This window comes from Kogia breviceps, chromosome 2 (genome assembly GCF_026419965.1).
Source record: "Kogia breviceps isolate mKogBre1 chromosome 2, mKogBre1 haplotype 1, whole genome shotgun sequence".
NCBI lineage: Eukaryota > Metazoa > Chordata > Mammalia > Artiodactyla > Physeteridae > Kogia > Kogia breviceps.
In genome coordinates this window covers 151388139-151407855 of record NC_081311.1, presented here as the reverse complement: position 1 = coordinate 151407855, position 19717 = coordinate 151388139, and the positions used below count along the sequence as shown (strand labels likewise).

General features: G+C 37.7%; 1 protein-coding gene across 5 annotated transcripts in view; it reads right to left on the bottom strand.

Moving 5' to 3' along the window:
* Positions 1-11785: 11785 nt before the first annotated feature.
* The window catches only part of DNAJC10 (DnaJ heat shock protein family (Hsp40) member C10), a 95052-nt gene continuing 87120 nt past the window's right edge, over positions 11786-19717 (bottom strand). For 2 of the 5 annotated variants that reach the window (XM_067026423.1, XM_067026424.1), the window contains exon 23: positions 12959-13230. In XM_067026423.1, coding sequence (XP_066882524.1) covers positions 12988-13230 — 243 coding nt within the window. In that variant the 3' untranslated portion in view covers positions 12959-12987. Of the gene's footprint in view, positions 13231-19717 lie in introns of all 5 variants that reach the window. The other 3 variants (XM_067026422.1, XM_067026421.1, XM_067026420.1) reach the window with 3 other exon arrangements.

Below are 19717 nucleotides of genomic sequence, written 5' to 3'. Positions count from 1 at the left end.
ATGTGGAGAAAAAGGGAGCCCTGTACTCTGTTGGTGGGAATGTAAATTGGTGCGGCCACTATGGAAAAACAGTATGGAGGTTCCTCCAAAAATTAAAAATAGAACTACCACATGACCCAGAAAACCCACTTCTGGGTATATATCCAAAGGAAATAAAATCACTATCTCAAAAAGAAAAAAAACCCCTTGATTTCTTGTAGACAACATATGGTTGGGTCTTGATTTTTGATCCACTCTGACGATCTGTATCTTTTAATTGGTGAATTTAGACCATTGACATCAAAGTGACTACAGTTAACACTGCTGTATGTTATATAGCAAAGTTAAGAGAGTAAATCCTAAGAGTTCTCACCACAAGGAGAAAAATTTTTTTAATTTTTTCTTTTTTTTCCTTGTATATATATGAGAAGATCAATGTTAACTGAAACTATTGTTGTAATCATTTCACAATATATGTATATCAAATCATCATGCTGCATGCCTTAAACTTATACAGTGATATGTCAATTATTTCTTAATAAAATTGGAAAGAAAACAGAAAAAAGGCAAAAAGTTTTATTGTTATAGTTGGTTGATATCTACTGTTACTGTTTTCTATCTGTTGCTCTTTTTCTTTGTTCTTATTTTTGTCTCCTGCTCTTTTTCTGCCTTTTGTGGTTGGAGTTGGCTATTTCTCTTCCCCCAAGTCAGTTAGGTTCTGACAAAACTTCATCAGGTTAGGCTCTGGTTATATTGTTTCTCCTGAGGGCAGGTCTTGTTAAGAACAGGATGTTCTACTATATTTCAAAATGGTTCTTTTTTCCTCCCTCTGCTGAAAGCATGAGGAGATTTTTCTCTGATAGTCACTGTGAGAATTTGGTAGAGTTTCAGCAGGTAAAACACAGAAGTGTGAGGGCCCCTAATGACTGAATCCCCTAGGAGTTTTTCTCTCTGAATTGTCCATAGTTAGCCTCTAGCAATTCATCTATTATAGTTCAGATTCAGCTACTCCTGCATGGGTTCCCAAGGAGGTTTTGTTTATAGGTTTATGCTCTGGTAAGTTGTTGATTCTCTTCATTCACCTGTTGGTCTCTCCAGTATGGAGGTGGGGAAACAGTGGTTGACCCTGTGAATTCACTTCCATTATGGATCTAAGAAGAGTTGATTTTTTTTTTTTTTTTTTTTTTTTGACCACACTGCATGGCTTGCAGGATCTTAGTTCCCCAGCCAGGGATTGAACCCACACCCTTGGCAGTGAAAACACAGAGTCCTAACCACTGGACTGCGAGGGAATTCCCTGAGTTGTTGATTTTTTTAAAGATAATTTTTAAAGAGAAGTTTTAGGTTCATAGCAAAATTGAGAGGAGTATATAGAGATTTCCTATATACTCCCTGCCCCTACATATATATAGACTCCCCCTATTGTCAACATTCCCCACCAAAGTGATACATTTGTTATAAATGGTGACCTGCATTGACAAATCATAACTCTCCAAAGACCATCGTTTACATTAGGGTTCACTCTTGGTGTTGTACATTTATGGATTTGGACAAATGTATAATAACATGTATCCATCCCATCATTACAATATCATACAGAATATTTTCACTGCATAAAAATCTTCTGTGCTCCACCCATTCATTCCCAACTTCTGACCCTGAATTGTTGATTTTTCAGTTTGTTCAGTTTTTTTTTTTTCCCCCATTACGCGGGCCTCTCACTGTTGTGGCCTCTCGCGTTGCGGAGCACAGGCTCCGGACACGCAGGCTCAGCGGCCATGGCTCACGGGCCCAGCCGCTCCGCGGCATGTGGGATCCTCCTGGACCGGGCACAAACCCGTGTCCCCTGCATCGGCAGGCAGACTCTCAACCACTGCGCCACCAGGGAAGCCCAGCTTTTTCTTTATTGTTAGGATGAAGCAGTGACTTCTAAGCTTCTTATATGCCAGACTGGAAATGACTTAACCTCATTTAATTTTTTAGAATAAAGGTTAAAAGCAAGAACTTTCTATTTAACTAAGAGCTTTGAGCAAGTCTGGGGCTTAAGATTTTATTGTATGTTAAGCCAATTGAAATGGTTCTTCTGAAATATGTATTGCAGCTAAGAATACAAGGAAAAATCCACTGTTCACACTGGGGAAATATTATTAAACTTTTATTAGCAATCTCATAACTATTGTTTTAGCTTTGAATTATTCACATCTGAACATGAATTTCCTGGCTTGCTCAATTTTCAAATTTCTAGTACTTTTGAGTCTAGAACACAAAAACACTAACATGCTCAAATATGGCAGTTCCACAGCGCAGTTTTCCTATGAAGAAATAGGAATAATAGGCCAAATGCAATTACTTGAAATTATGCATTTTTCATTACAATAGTCATTGTTATTTAAAATTGAGAGTTTAGATTGAGGACTTTAATTTTCACTGTTTAGAAAGGAATGTTTTTGGTTTCCAATACTTGAAGCATCAAAAAAGGATGATTGTTCTATGATACTGTTAAAGTGTTTCTGGCAATAATAGGCTTAAAGGAAATTTATTTGGAAATAGAAAAAAAAAAAAAAGAAAGAGTCTTGGTGTGTGTACCAGTTAACATGTTCCCCATTGTCTGTAGATCTAGCCATTCATATACTGATAACCTAAAAATTGGATCCAGGGGTGCCTTTAAGAGGAGTGCCATCAAGATTGTCAATAGAAAACTTTCTTTCCTCATATTTTCTTTTTTCTTTTTTAAATTTATTTTTAATTGAAGTATAGTTGATTTACGTGTTAATTTCCACTGTACAGCAAAGTGACTCAGTTATACACATATATACATTCTTTTTAATATTCTTTTCCATTATGGTTTATCTCAGGATATTGAATGTAATTCCCTGTGCTATACAGTAGGACCTTGTTTGTTTGTTTGTTTGTTTGTTTTTTGCGGTACGCGGGCCTCTCACTGTTGTGGCCTCTCCCGTTGCGGAGCACAGGCTCCGGACACGCAGGCTCAGCGGCCATGGCTCACGGGCCCAGCCGCTCCGCTGCACGTGGGATCTTCCCGGACCGGGGCACGAACCCGTGTACCCTGCATCGGCGGGCGGACTCTCAACCACTGCGCCACCAGGGAAGCCCAGGGCCTTGTTGTTTATCCAGTCTATATGTAATAGTTTGCATCTGCTAACCCAAACTCCCAGTTCATCACCCCCACTTCCTCACATTTTAAAGTACTTTACTGCCATATCTTAGGTAATTATCCTGGATAAATCATGTTGCTGGAACTCTTGTATTTTGCTGCCTTTGAAAACTATAATTGCCATTATAAGTCAAGATCTCAGTCACATTACAAATGGACATTTACTAAGCAGACATTAAACAACTAAAAAGTTTCATTAATGTGATTTTTATATAGCAATACAAAAGGCAGAAATATAAAAGTGAACAGTGTAGTGGCTGGTTTGCTAAGGATGTGAAGAATTAAAGTATGCTTTCCTAATAATATTACTGTAGTGGATGGAGCCTCATGATGGCAGGGAATCTTGCCTTTAAAAATACATTAGAGGGCTTCCCTGGTGGCGCAGTGGTTGGGAGTCCGCCTGCCGATGCAGAGGACGCGGGTTCGTGTCCCGGTCGGGGAAGGTCCCACATGCCGCGGAGCGGCTGGGCCCGTGAGCCATGGCCGCTGAACCTGCGCGTCTGGAGCCTGTGCTCCGCAACGGGAGAGGCCACAACAGTGAGAGGCCCGCGTACCGCAAAAAAAAAAAAAAAATTTTAAAAACCTTGATGTGATGTATTTGAAATTACTATAATATTTGAGATGGGACACTAGGTAATTATTGCTCTATCTTTGTCTCATCCAATATTAAAGCATGCAGTAGGCACTTAAATGTTTGAATTAATGAGTGATATTATTTAATTGTCACGATTGAATAAGTGGCATCATTGAATGTCACTAATGAATGACAAATATTTTAAAATACCCATTTTTATTGCTAATATGAAGTTAAAAAATGGTATTGTGGTTATGTTAATAAAAAAGAAATCTTTACATGAGATACATGTCAAAATATAATTGATCCTCATTATTTGTGGATTTTTGAACTTACCTACTCACTGAAATGTATCTGTAACCCCTAAATCAACACTTGTGATGTTTTCATGGTCATTTGCAGACATGTGCAGAGCAGCACAAAATTGGAGTGGCCCAATGCACACGTTCCCAGCTGAGGTTGAACAAGGTGGCTCTCAGCCTTCTTGTTTCAGTCCTCGTACTGTAAACAAGTGACTTCATGACCTACTTAGTGATCACATTTTTGTGCTTCTTCTGGGTTATTTTGCTGTTTAAAATGGCCTCCAAGCATCGTGCTGAAGTGCTGCGTAGTGTTCCTAACTATAAGATGGCTATGATGTACATTACAGAGAAAAAACATACATTAGGTAAACCTCTTTCCGTTTTGAGTTATGGTGTTGCTGACCGTGAGTTCAATGTTAATAAATCAACATTATATATTATATCATGTGTCTTTAAACAGACACACATAAAGACAAGGCTATGTATTGACCAGTTGTCCACAAGGTGACCAGAGGCTTGCAGGAGCCTAACCCTGTTTTTCTCCTATGGGCAGTGGTTCAGTATTTGCTAATTCAGTGTTTGTGATAAATTTATAGAACATAGATACCCAGAAAAATGAGAATTGACTGTATTTACGGATGAAGTGATGGAGCGGTCTGGGGTTTGCTTAAAAATAATTCACGGAGGCACAGGGAATTGGCTTGGGACATAGAAGAAACACATTGATGAGTTGAAAATTGGTGAAGCTGCAGTTAGCTGCTCATTAAACTATTTTCTCTATTTTTGTAAATGTTTGGCGTTTCCATAATAAAAAGTTGTTTTCAAAATCCCATTCTAAGTAGTTAAAGACTTTAATCCCAAATATTTTCAAGAATGTTTGCTGCTCCCAATTTTAGTACTTGACTCAAAATTTTCCTGATTTTTTTCCTCCCTCTATCATCCTGTTTCCTCCAGGTTTACCCCATTCTACTATTGTAGATAAAAGAAAATGGAAGGAAGTTAGAATACAATCTGAGGGCTTTGAAAGGAGTTTAATTGAATTTTACAGACCCCCAAAAAGTAAATTATGTCTTGCAGTGTTCTGTCCACCTCTCTAGAACAATCAACACATTAAATGAACAAGCTGCTGCCAGGGATTTTATTTAAACAGCTCTCCTTCTTACCTCAAGGACTCTGTGACATCCTTTGCTCTTTTGCTTTTCTGAGAATAAATTCTCTAAGGGAGCCTTCCTAGTAAGGGTTAACCCCTATACACTGTGTCTAGCAGTGATTGGCTGAGAGAGTTTGTTTACCTTAAAGGGAAGAACACTTTCGTTTTTAGTTTCTTGTTGACTTTGACCCTAGAGTATACAGAATGATTTCAGGACTGCCCTTGATAGATGAAGAATTTATAAACTGACCTATGATGTTGGCTCACAGAGAGGGTGGAATAGACCACCAGCTCTGTTTATTTGTTTGTTTGTCTTAATTAAAAAAAAAAAAAACCCAGCCAGAGTTGAAAGAAATAGGAGAAAAATACCGGGAAAACAACATAATTGTACCTTGTACTTTGCTAATGTTTCTTGCCTGTGTGGCTCAAAATATTCTCTAAACATTAACTCAGACATCAGTAGCTCCAAGGTACAGACAGGGCAAACATTATTACCCTCATCTGAAAGATGAGGTGAGGCAGGGCAGGGAGTCGACAGAGCCAAGATTAGGACTCAGAACTTGACTGCTGTTCAGCAACCAGCAAAGTAACTCCAGGACCCTTTGCGGCCCTCTCTGGGTGGTTTTCCTTTCTCATCTTAGTCATAATCCATCCTCTCACCATAAGCCTTTTGTGATATCTCTTCTCTCATCTGTGAGGCCTTCCTGGACCACCTGAACCACTAAATAGTATCCCTCCATCTGCCCCCACCCCAACCCCCATCATATAATGCCTTTCTCCAGCTTTGATTTCTTTTTGACCTATTACCTGGCACATTGTTTATTCCTGGTCTCCCTTCATTAAGATGCTCCATGAGGGAATACTGTTTTAGTGTGCCTCCAGTGCCTGTTGAGCCCACAGTGGGTACTGAGTAAATAATTGTTGACTAACTCCCTTCCTTTATTAAAACTTGCTTTTAGTTAAAATTCAGTAGTGTTATCTCAAGGTGGTTGAGAAGGCTTAACGTATCTCCTAGGGGTTACTTTCATTATAATAGGAGAAACCTTACTGTGAATTAGCCAAAGGAACAAAGCTCTAATTCATTGCAGCTAATAGTTTGAAGAAAGTATTTCTGCCCCTTTCCGGACGCGCAGGCTCAGCGGCCATGGCTCACGGGCCCAGCGGCTCCGCGGCATGTGGGATCTTCCCGGACCGGGGCACGAACCCGAGTCCCCTGCATCGGCAGGTGGACTCCCAACCACTGCGCCACCAGGGAAGCCCCTTTTTGATGATTTCTGACCCTGTGTCCAAGGCCAGCCCTCCCAACAGCAGTCACCAGAGGCAGAGTGAGAAAAGAAAAGTGGATGAGAAACAGACTTTGTATTCTGTGCATTAGTAGTAGGTTTAAATTGTGAAGAAATAAAACAGGATTTTATTTTAACTGAAATAAATATCAGAAGTAAAACCTTTCAGTCATTTTCAACAACATCTTTTTCTGTCCTACAACCTTCTTTATGTCAGGTATCTGACTTTCATTTTATCTAAAAAAAAAAAGCTTTTCACACACACACACACACACACACACACACACACGCAGAAAGGAGGCCTCGCCTTGTTAGGGAAGCAATCAGAGGGATGCCTCTTTAGAGATCCAGACCCTCATTGAATCAAGGATAAGGCAGAGAAATCCCTCTCCTGCAGGCTTGTGTATTGATTAAGAGCTTCGTGTAGCTTCCTAATGGCAAACTTTGAACAGTTATGTGGTATAAAGGGTGAGCCTTTTCTCACGGAAACCCACCATCATGACAGATTGTAATTAGGAGCAAATCAGAGCATGATCAGACTTCTGGTGGCTTCTGAAAGTGCAAGTGCCAGATTAAAGTCTATGTAGATGATAATCCATATTGTGGTTATCGTGTAAGTTTATTTTTGTAAAACTTAATCAAATTTTCACATTGGTTATTTCTAATTTATTCTCAACTGCTTTATACATTTTGATATTTTTGTGCTCATTTGCTTTTTTTTTTTTACTCCCAGCCTTGGTCCAGGAACCATTTAAAGTGGCTTACAAATACACACACACACACACACACACACACACACACACACATATATACACACACACATACACAATAAGAAAAAAGATTACATTAAAAATTGGTGAAGAGGAAATCAATATAATGGAAAAGTGAGAATAGGCAAGGTGAGATAAGAATAATAATGCCTAAACATATACCGTTTGCTGGGGAGAGGTAGGCACTGTTCTAGGCACTTTGCATATAGGAACTCATTTTATCTTGACAACATCACTACAAGATTAGTGCTGTTATTCTCATCATTTTACAGATGAGGTAACTGAGGCATGGAGAAGTGATTGAGACCATACAAATAGTAAGTGGTAGAGCTCTGGGGCTCAAAGCTCAGCACTCTGGCTCCATCATGCTTTACTGATTCAACAATGAAGTTGGAAATAAGATTAATGCACAAAGTAGAAATTGTAAGGTCCCACCGTCCTGCTAGGGGCAGACCACAGTTTACCTCTAAGATTTTTGGCAGACAAAATCAAGAAGGAAAAATGATCAGTTACAGGATTCACAGTGTTTAGGAGATAAAAAACAAGCTAGTTGCTCAAGAGTAGCATAATTATTTCTATTTGGGAGACCAGGAAGAAAATTCTCTTGTAAATTCTCACAAAGAAGTCACTATGTGATGAAGTGGACACTATTCTCCAGTTAGGCTGTCAGGTTTTCATAGGTCTGTTTTTTTACATTCTTCACTGTGTCATAATGTATAACCAACACCAAAGCAAAGTTCAGTAAAAGGCAGTTCTGCAAGGGTGGTGATTTCTGAAGATGTGGTCAGGTTTGTGGATCTCTGCTGGTCTGGCTTAATTTAGGAAAACATTTTAAGCTATTTAGAGGGAAGAATGGACTATAGATTCCACAGGCCACTGTCCATAATTATTATTCCTCTCAATTGAGCTTTTGTAAAACTTTGAGTGGTAGCAAGTTTGAGGTTATTTCCTGACCAGTACCTGGAGTGCAGCTTTTCTGTGCTATTGGTTAAGTACAGAGCTTTAGCTTTAGCAGCTGACTGAGTTGGGTGAAGGACAGATTTTCTTGTAAAAGTTGAGGAAATGCAAAGAGACTCTTTGAATAGAGGGCCACCCAGTCTATATAGGACCACATTCTATGCGATAGAGTCTGGGGCCTTGACCACCCCCAAAATGACTCTGTGGAGATCAAAAAGTTCCCCACAGACAATTTCAGTATGGACTTCTTAAAGCAGGTATAACCAAATACATACCTCAGTGATTAAAAAAAAATCTCAGTAATGGACTCCTAAAATTTTTAAACTTAAAGATAAAACCAAAGTAATAAAAATATAAACATAATTTAAAAAATAAAATAGTATAAAGAATCTTAACCAAAAAAGCAATCATCCTTTACAGCAGGTCACTTCTTTCCTGTTTCACTCACCAAAGGCTACCACTTAAATATTCTGTTGTTGTTTTTACATTTTACCCAGATTTACAATTTTTTAAAATATTCTGCCACATTTCTTTATCATCCTCTCACTCTATATACATATATAGAAATAGATATAGATAGACATATGATTAATATTTTTGACCATTTGAGAGTAGTTTGAATACATCATGGCCCTTTACCCTTAGAAACTTCAGTATGTATTTCCCAAGTACAAATTGTATACTCTTTAAAAAAACCACAGTACAACTCTCAAATTCAGGAAGCTTAACGTTGGTTCAATATTTTATCTTATCTATAGTTCATATTGCAGCTTCTTCAGTTGTCTCAAATAATGTCCTTTAGAGCATTTGTTCTCTGGTAAGTGCAAGATTTGGTTCAGGATCAAGTATTGATTTGTCACTCCTCTTAATCTCCTTTATTCTGAAATGATTCCTCAGCCTTTCTCTGTCTTTTACAACATTAACACTTATTTTTACATTTTTAATTTTTAAACACTTTGAGATAAAATTGCCACACAGTAAACTGTATATAAATTGTGCAATTTGATAGGTTTTGAAGTATGTATACAAGTTTCCACATGTCCCTTTGTAATTTCTCTCTCCAGCCACCCCATTTCCCCGCATTCCCCATACCAACTGATTTGCTCTCTATTACTAGATTAGTTTATATTTTTAGAGTCATGTAAGTGGAATGATAAAGTGTGTACTATTTTTTTCAGCATAATTATTTTGAGATTCATCCATGTTGACGCATCCATCAATATTCCATTCTTTTTTATTGTTGAGGTATTCCTTTGTATGGATACACTATGGATTGTTTACTCATTCACCTGTTGATGGACATTTGTGTCATTTACAGTTTTTGGCAATTACATATGAAGCTATGAGCATTCATGTGCAAATCTTGTATGGACATATTTACCTTCTAGATAGACCAATAAGGAAATATGTGGATTATATGGTAGGCCCCTGTTTGATTTCTTAAGAAACGGCCAAACTTTTCAAGTGGTTGTACTCTTTTATATTCCTATAGCAGTGTAGGAGAGTTTCAGATCCTCCAATTTCTAGTGAACACTTCGAATGTCAGCCTTTTTAATTTTAGTGATTCTACTAAATGTGTAGAAGTGTCTCATTGTGGTTTTAAGCATTTCCCTAATGACTAATGATGTTGAGCATGGTTGGTGTGTTTGTCATATGTATATCTTCTTTGGTGAAGTGTCTTTTCAAAATTTTTCCTTGGTATTGAGACCTTTGAATGTTTCTCCATTTGGGTTTGCCTGATGTTTCCCTGTTACTAGATTTAGGCTGTGCATACCAAACTGGAATAACATAAACTAATATTTCCTTCTCAGAGCATTTTATCTGGAGACACACTTTATCTCTCTGCTCCATGTTGCTAATATAATCCCCTGGTCAATGTGTGGCCCAGCCTTCCTTCCCCATAGTTACTTTTTCCCCTCTTTTAACTAATAAGCAATTTGTGGAGAGAGATTTTGAGACCATGGAAATGTTCCTGCTCCTCATCAAATTTCTTCCTGGATTTAGTATCACGATGATGATGTCCTGAACCAATCTTTACTAGTATTGTTGCAACATATTGATTTTATAATTTAAGCACTCCTATATTTATCAGTTCACATACTACTGTAAGAGAGAGCCCACTTGACCTCTCTCTCCCTCCCTCCCTCCCTCCCCCGCCTTTTTTTGGCTGTGCTGCTTGGCTTGTGAGATCTTAGTTCCCTGACTAGGGAAATCTACCTACCTAGCTAGCTAGCTGCCTATCCAGTAACTGTAAAAATTTAACAACTAGCTAGTATGGGCAAGGCTGGGAGGGGTGGGAAACCCTGATTTTTAGCATTTGCCAATTTCCATGGTGTAAGTGCCCCCACTATAGATGGTTTCAAACTACCATTATGAAGTCACTGAATGCATCTCTGGAAAGAAATGCACAATTAGCTCTCATGAGCCAATAGGATTAGCTAGCTAATCTAACTAATCTAGCTCATCTACCCTAGCTAATCTAGCTAGCTCATCTATCTAGCTGTCTATCTCTCCACCTACCTACTTACCTATTCCTCTAATTCAATCCAACCCCTCAGGCTTCTTCCCTGATGTCACTTATTTCATATTTTATCCTCCCTTCTTCTATAGTGACAATCCCAGCTCTCAACAACACTAACATGTTAACTCATTTGTTCATTCCTATAATATACAAATAATTGTTTAAGAATTACTACACCCATATCACTACTGAAAACAAAACAGTTAAAAAGAGTTCAAGATTTATTTGCATTTCCCCTAGACTGCAGGCATATGGTCAAATCAGGTTTAAAAATTCCTTGGGTTAGTCACCCCCATTCCCTTTCAGTCTGGTTATGTTGTTCATTTGAAGTATAGTTGGGTTCATTTATATTTGTTTGCATTCAATTTTGGGTTTTTACTCTCATCTTTGTTGGCTTAATTTTATTTTTTGAATATGTAGAACATCACATGGTTCCAAAAGTACAAAAAGGTTTATTTAAAGAAGTGTTGCTCTCTCTTCTATCCCTTCTACCCCACTTACCACACCTCTTGTAGGTCTACAATTGCATTAATTTCTTTTCTTTTTTTTTTTTTTTGGGGAAAGTGGCTGCATGTAAATTCAATTTTTTTAAACATCTTTATTGGAGTATAATTGCTTTGCAATGATGTGTTAGTTTCTGCTTTATAACAAAGTAAATCAGCTATATGTATACATATATCCCCATATCCCCTCCCTCTTGTGTCTCCCTCCCAACCTCCCTATCCCACCCCTCTAGGTGGTCACAAAGCACCAAGCTGATCTCCCTGTACTATGTGGCTGCTTCCCAGGAGCTATCTGTTTTACATTTGGTAGTGTATATATGTCCATGCCACTTTCTCACTTCATCCCAGCTTACCCTTCCCCCTCCCCATGTCCTCAAATCCATTCTCTATATCTGTGTCTTTATTCCTGTCCTGCCCCTAGGTTCTTCAGAACCTTTTTTTTTTTTTTTTAAATTCCATATATATGTGTTAGAATACAGTATTTGTTTTTCTCTTTCTGACTTACTTTACTCTGTATGACAGACTCTACGTCCATCCACCTCATGACAAATAACTCAATTTCATTTCTTTTCATGGCTGAGTAATATTCCATTGTATATATGTGCCACATCTTCTTTATCCATTCATCTGTCAATGGACACTTAGGTTGCTTCCATGTCCTGGTTATTGTAAATAGAGCTGCAGTGAACATTGTAGTACATGACTGTTTTTGAATTATGGTTTTCTCAGGGTATATGCCCAGTAGTGGGATCACTGGGTCATATGGTAGTTCTATTTTTAGTTTTTTAAGGAACCTCCATACTGTTCTCCATAGTGGCTGTATCAATTTCCATTCCCACCAACAGTGCAAGAGGGTTCCCTTTTCTCCACACCCTCTCCAGCATTTATTGTTTGTAGATTTTTTGATGATGCCATCTGACTGGTGTGAGGTGATACCTCATTGTAATTTTGATTTGCATTTCTCTAATGATTAATGATGTTGAGCATCCTTTCATGTGTTTGTTGGTAATCTGTATATCTTCTTTGGAGAAATGTCTGTTTAGGTCTTCTGCCCATTTTTTGATTGGGTTGTTTCTGTTTTGATATTGAGCTGCATGAGCTGCTTGTAAATTTTGGAGATTAATCCTTTGTCAGTTGTTTTGTTTGCAAATACTTTCTCCTATTCTGAGGGTTGTCTTTTTGTCTTGTTTATGGTTCCCTTTGCTCTGCAAAAGCTTTGAAGTTTCATTAGGTCCCATTTGTTTATTTTTGTTTTTATTTCCAATTCTCTAGGAGGAGGGTCAAAAAGGATCTTGCTGTGATTTATGTCATAGGGTGTTCTGCCTATGTTTTCCTCTAAGAGTTTGATACTGTCTAGCCTTGCATTTAGGGCTTTAATCCATTTTGAGTTTATTTTTGTGTATGGTGTTAGGGAGTGTTCTAATTTCATTCTTTTACATGTAGCTGTCCAGTTTTCTCAGCACCACTTATTGAAGGGCTGTCTTTTTCTCCATTTTATATTCTTACCTCCTTTATCAAAAGTAAGGTGACCATATGTGCATGGGTTTATCTCTGGGCTTTCTATCCTGTTCCATTGATCTATATTTCTGTTTTTGTGCCAGTACCATACTGTCTTGATTGCATTAATCTCTTATTTATCCTTTCTGTGTTTCTTTTTGCAAAAATAAGCAAGCACATGTATTTCACATTTTCCCTTCTTTCTTAGACAAAGATACAAAGATACCATACTACAGATATTCTTTTGAACTTTGCATTGTTCACTTAACAGTATATCTAGAACTCACTCCATATCTGTTTATATGAGCTTCCTCTCAAGAAATAAACGTAGGGGCTTCCCTGGTGGTGCAGTGGTTGAGAGTCCACCTGCCGATGCAGGGGACGCGGGTTCGTGCTCCAGTCTGGGAAGATCCCACATGCTGCAGAATGGCTGGGCCTGTGAGCCATGGCCGCTGAGCCTGTGCCTCCAGAGCCTGTGCTCTGCAACGGCAGAGGCCACAACAGTGAGAGGCCCGCGTACTGCAAAAAAAAAAAGAAATAAACTTAAAAAAATTTTTCACAGCTATCTATTACTCTATTGAGACTGCATTCTATAGTTTATAAAACCCATCTCCTACATATGAGCATTTAGGTTGTTTATAGTATTTTGCAATTACAAATAATGCTACAGCGACAAATTTTGTGCCCATGTATTTTCATATTGTTGAGGTATATCTTCAGTGTAAACGTCCTAGAAGTAGGGTTGCTGGACAAAAGATAAATGCAGAAGTAGTTCTGTTATACATTGCAACGACCATTTTTCAAATTTACTTCTCTTTTTGAATTCTTCCTCAAGTATTTAAGTAACATGCTTATAGTGCCTTTAAAAATATATTAATTTAGACATTGGCATTTGATTTCCTATTATGATAGGTAAGGACTTGCACACTTATTTATTTATTTATTTTGTTCTTTCTCCTTTTGTAATTTTAGATTTGATTTCTACATTCATTTTTCCTCCTAGTTCTTAAATGAAAACATTAGAATATTTCCATAGCTTTTCTGTTAGCTGTTAGATTACAAGAGACTTTTGTCTATTCCAGACTGTTCATCACATGTCCCAATTCCCATACAGTATCAAAACCCCTGTTCTCATCCAATTAATGCTTCTCCCCTCATTCAGCTCAGATCTGCTAGATGTGTGCAGTGGAGGAGGAGTGTCTGGTTCATTATATTTCTTTTCTTAGTCCAATTACTCTCAGCAGAAATTTTGGGGCAACTCCAGGTTGAGTTCAGAGAAAGTTATCTTTCTTTCATGGGTCTCCTTTGGAGATTTCTTAGAGAAAATCTAAGGGGTGCTGGGGTCAGAAGGCTTACTGTGGATCCATCAATCTGGTATTGCCTTTACTGCTGCTGGCTGTCAACAACTTCCTCTTCAACCTCTGAGCTTCCAAAAGGTCATTATTATTTATTTAATTTAACTTTTTAAATTTTTGGCTGCATTGGGTCTTTGTTGCTGGGGACTTGCACACTTATAACTTATCTCTTCCTCCTTCTTCCCAATGGTTTTATCACTGTTCTCCACGTTGGCACTTAGGAACGTTAGCTCCCATAATTTCTGATAGCCCTTTTCTGAAATAAACACTAGCAGCGTGCTTGCAATGCCAAAGTAGCTTTAATATAAGTCCCCTAGCTTGACTTTAATAGATGGCCCTCCTGTTTTTAAAATTTTTTTTATTTTTTCTTTTTAATTGAAGCATAGTTGATTTACAGTGTTATATTTAGTTTCAAGTGTACAACACAGTAATTCAGTATTTTTATAGATTATACTTCATTTAAAGACATTATAAAATAATGGCTATATTTCCCTGTATTGTACAATAAATCCTTGTAGCTCATTTAATTTAGCCATAGTAGTTTGTACCTCTTAATTCCCTACCCCTATCTTGTCCCTCCTTTCTCCCCCTCCCTGCTGGTAACCACTAGTTTGTTCTCTATATCTGTGAGTCTGTTTGTATTCTTTCATTTTGTTTTTTAGATTCTGCATATAAGTAATAACATACAGTATTTGTCTTTTTCTGTCTGAATTATTTCACTAAGCATAATACCCTCTAGTTCCATCCATGTCGTTGCAAGTGGCAGAATTTTATTGGTTTTTTTATGGCTGAGAAATATTCCATTGTGTGTGTATATATATATATATATATATATATATATATATATATATATATATATAAAACATCTTTTTTATCCATTCATCTGTTGGTGGACACTTAGGTTGTTTCTATATCTTGGCTGTTTTAAATTACGCTGCTGAGAACATTAGGGAACATATATCTTTTGGGATTAGTGTTTTTGTTTTCTTTGGATATACACCCAGGAGCAGAATTGCTGGATGATATAGTAGTTCTAGTTTTAGTTTCTTGAGGAGCTTCCATACATTTTTCTGCACCAATTTACATTTCCACCAACAGTTTACTAGGTTTCCTTTGGTCCATATTCTTGCCAACATTTGTTATTTGTGGTCTTTTTATGATGGCCATTCTGACAGGTGTGAGGTGATATCTCATTGTGGTTTTGACTTGCATTTCTCTGATGATTAGCGATGTAGAGCACCTTTTCATGTAGTTGTTGGCCATTTGTATGTCTTCTGTAGAAAATGTATATTCAAGTCTTCTGCTCAAACATCTTCATTGGAGTATAATTGTTTTACACTGTTATGTTAGTTTCTGCTGTATAAAAAAGTGAATCAGCTATACCTATACTTATATCCCCATATCCCTTCCCTCTTGCATCTCCCTCCCAACCTCCCTATCCCACCCCTCTAGGTGGTCACAAAGCACCAAGCTGATCTCCCTGTACTATGCAGCTGCTTCCCACTAGCTATCTATTTTACATTTGGTAGTGTATATATGTCCATGCAACTCTCTCACTTCTCTCCAGCTTACACTTCTCCTTCCTGTGTCCTTAAATCCACTCTCCATGTCTGTGTCTTTATTCCTGTTCTTCCCCTAGGTTCTTCAGAACCTTTTTTTTTAAGATTCTATATATATGTGTTAGCATACAGTATTTGTTTTTCTCTTTCTGACTTACTTCACTCTGTATGACAGACTCTACGTCCATCCACCTCATGACAAATAACTCAATTTCATTTCTTTTTATGGCTGAGTAATATTCCATTGTATGTATATGCCACATCTTCTTTATCCATTCAGCTGTTGATGGACCCTTACGTTGCTTCCACGTCCTGGCTATTGTAAATAGAGCTGCAATGAACATTGTGGTACATGACTCTTTTTGTTTTGTTTTTTTTGAATTATTGAATTTTATTTTATTTATTTTTTATACAGCAGGTTCTTATTAGTCATCATTTTTATCCCCATCAGGGTATATATGTCAATCCCAATGGCCCAGTTCATCACACCACCCACCCCATCCCTGCCGTTTTCCCCCCTTGGTGTTCTTCTCTACATCTGTGTCTCAATTTCTGCCTTGCAAACCGGTTCATCTGTACCATTTTTCTAGGTTCCACATATATGTGTTAATATACGATATATGTTTTTCTCTTTCTGACTTACTTCACTCTGTATGACAGTCTCTAGATCCATCCACATCTCAAAAAATGACCCAATTTTGTTCCTTTTTATGGCTGAGTAATATTCCATTGTATATATGTACCACATCTTTATCCATTCATCTGTCAATGGACGTTTAGGTTGGCTCCATGACCTGGCTATTGTAAATAGTGCTGCAGTGAACATTGGGGTACATGTGTCCTTTTGAATTATGGTTTTCTCTGGGTATATGCCCAGTAGTGGGATTGCTGGATCATATGATAATTCTATTTTTAGTTTTTTAAGGAACCTCCATACTGTTCTCCATAGTGGTTGTATCAATTTACACTCCCACCAACAGTGCAAGAGGGTTCCCTTTTCTCCACACCCTCTCCAGCATATGTTGTTTGTAGATTTTCTGATGATGCCCATTCTTACTGGTGTGAGGTGATACCCCACTGTAGTTTTGATTTTCATTTCTCTAATAATTAGTGATGTTGAGCAGCTTTTCATGTGCTTCTTGGTCATCTGTATGTCTTCTTTGGAGAAATGTCTATTTAGGTCTTCTGCCCATTTTTGGACTGGGCTGTTGGTATTTTTAATATTGAGCTGCATGAGCAGTTTATATATTTTGGAGATTAATCCTTTGTCCGTTGATTTGTTTGCAAATATTTTCTCCCATTCTGAGGGTTGTCTTTTCGTCTTGTTTATGGTTTTCTTTTCTGTGCAAAAGCTTTGAAGTTTCATTAGGTCCCATTTGCTTATTTTTGGTTTTATTTCCATTACTCTAGGAGATGGATCAAAAAGGATCTTGCTCTGATTTATGTCAAAGAGTGTTCTTCCTATGTTTTCCTCTAAGAGTTTGATACTGTCCGGTCTTACATTTAGGTCTCTATTCCATTTTGAGTTTATTTTTGTGTATGGTGTTAGCGAGTGTTCTAATTTCATTCTTTTACATGTAACTGTCCAGTTTTCCCAGCACCACTTATTGAAGAGACTGTCATTTCTCCACTGTGTATCCTTGCCTCCTTTGTCATAGATTAGTTCACTGTAGGTGTATGGGTTTATCTCTGGGCTTTCTATCTTGTTCCATTGATCTATGTTTCTGTTTTTGTACCAGTACCATATTGTCCTGATTACTGTAGCTTTATAGTATAGTCTGAAGTCAGGGAGTCTGATTCCTCCAGCTCCTTTTTTTACCCTCAAGACTGCTTTGGCTATTCAAGGTCTTTTGTGTCTCCATACAAATTTTAAGATGATATGTTCTAGTTCCATAAAAAATGCCATTGGTAATTTGATAGGGATTGCATTGAATCTGTAGATTGCTTTGGGTAGTATAGTCATTTTCACAATGTTGATTCTTCTAATCCAAGAGCATGGTATATCTCTCCATCTGTTGATATCATCTTTAATTTCTTTCATCAGTGTCTTATAGTTTTCTGCATACAGCTCTTTTGTCTCCCTACGTAGGTTTATTCCTAGGTATTTTATTCTTTTTGTTGCAATGGTAAATGGGAGTGTTTCCATAATTTCTTTCAGATTTTTCATCATTAGTGTATAGGAATGCAAGAGATTTCTGTGCATTCATTTTGTATCCTGCAACTTTACCCAAGTCATTGATTAGCTCTAGTAGTTTTCTGGTGGCATCTTTAGGATTCTCTATGTATAGTATCATGTCATCTGCAAACAGTGAGTTTTACTTCTTCTTTTCCAATTTGTATTCCTTTTATTTCTTTTTCTTCTCTGATTGCCATGGCTAGGACTTCCAAAGCTATGTTGAATAATTGTGGTGAGAGTGGACATCATTGTCTTGTTGCTGATCTTAGAGGAAATGCTTTCAGTTTTTCACCATTGAGAATGATGTTTGCTGTGGGTTTGTTGTGTATGGCCTTGATTATGTTGAGGTAGATTCCCTCTGTGCCCACTTTCTGGACAGTTTTCATCATAAATGGGTGTTGAATTTTGTCAAAAGCTTTTTCTGCATCTATTGAGATGATCATATGGTTTTTATTGTTCAATTTTTTAATATGGTATATCACATTGATTTGCATATATTGAAGAATCCTTACATCCCTGGGATAAATCCGACTTGATAATGATGTATGATCCTTTTAATGTGTTGTTGGATTCTGTTTACTAGTATTTTGTTGAGGATATTTGCATCTATATTCATCAGTGATATTGGTCTGTAATTTTCTTTTTTTGCAGTATCTTTCTCTGGTTTTGGTATAGGGGTGATGCTGGCGTCATAGAATGAGTTTGGGAGTGTTCCTTCCTCTGCAATTTTTTGGAAGAGTTTGAGAAGGATGGGTGTTAGCTGTTCTCTAAATGTTTGATAGAATTCACCTGTGAAGCCATCTGGTCCAGGACTTTTGTTTGTTGGAAGATTTTCTTTAAACTAATTTATTTGTTTATTTTTGGCTGCATTGGGTCTTCGTTGCTGCACATGGGCTTTCTCTAGTTGAAGTGAGCAGGGGCTGCTCTTCATTGCGGTGCACGGGCTTCTCATTGTGGTGGCTTCTCTTGTTGCAGAGCATGGGCTCTAGGCACACGGGCTCAGTAGTTGTGGCATACAGGCTGCGTAGCTGTGGCATGAAGGCTCAGTAGTTGTGGCTCGCGGGTTCTAGAGCACAGGCTCAGTAGCTGTGGCTCACGGACTCTAGAGCACAGGCTCAGTAGCTGTGCCTTGTGGGCTCTAGAGCACCAGATCAGTAGTTGTGGTGCACAGGCTTAGTTGCTGCTCAGCATGTGGGATCTTCCTGGACCAGGGCTTGAACCCGTGTCGCCTGCATTGGCAGGTGGATTGTTAAACACTGCACCACCAGGGAAGCCCTGTTGGAAGATTTTTAATTAGTTTCAATTTCATTACTTTTGATTGGTCTGTTCATATTTTCTGTTTCTTCCTGGTTCAGTTTTGGAAGGTTATACCTTTCTAAGAATTTGTCCATTTCTTCCAGGTTGTCCATTTTATTGGCATAGAGTTGCTTGTAGTAGTCTCTTAGGGTGCTCTTTATTTCTGCAGTGTCTGTTATAACTTCTCCTTTTTCATTTCTAATTTTGTTGATTTGAGTCCTCTCCCTCTTTTTCTTGATGAGTCTGGCTAATGGTTTGTCAATTTTGTTTATTGTCTCAAAGAACCAGCTTTTAGTTTTATTGATCTTTGCTATTGTTTTTTTTTGTTTCTATTTCATTTATTTCTGCTCTGATCTTTATGATTTCTTTCCTTCTTCTAACTTTGTGTTTTGTTTGTTCTTCTTTCTCTAGTTCCTTTAGGTGTAATGTTAGATTGTTTACTTGAGATGTTTCTTGTTTCTTGAGGTAGGCTTGTATAGCCATAATCTTCCCTCTTAGAACTGCTTTTGCTGCATCCTATAGGTTTTGGATTATCGTGTTTTCACTGTCATCTGTCTCTATGTATTTTTTGATTTCCTCTTTGTTTTCTTCAGTGATCTCTTGGTTATTTAGTAACGTAT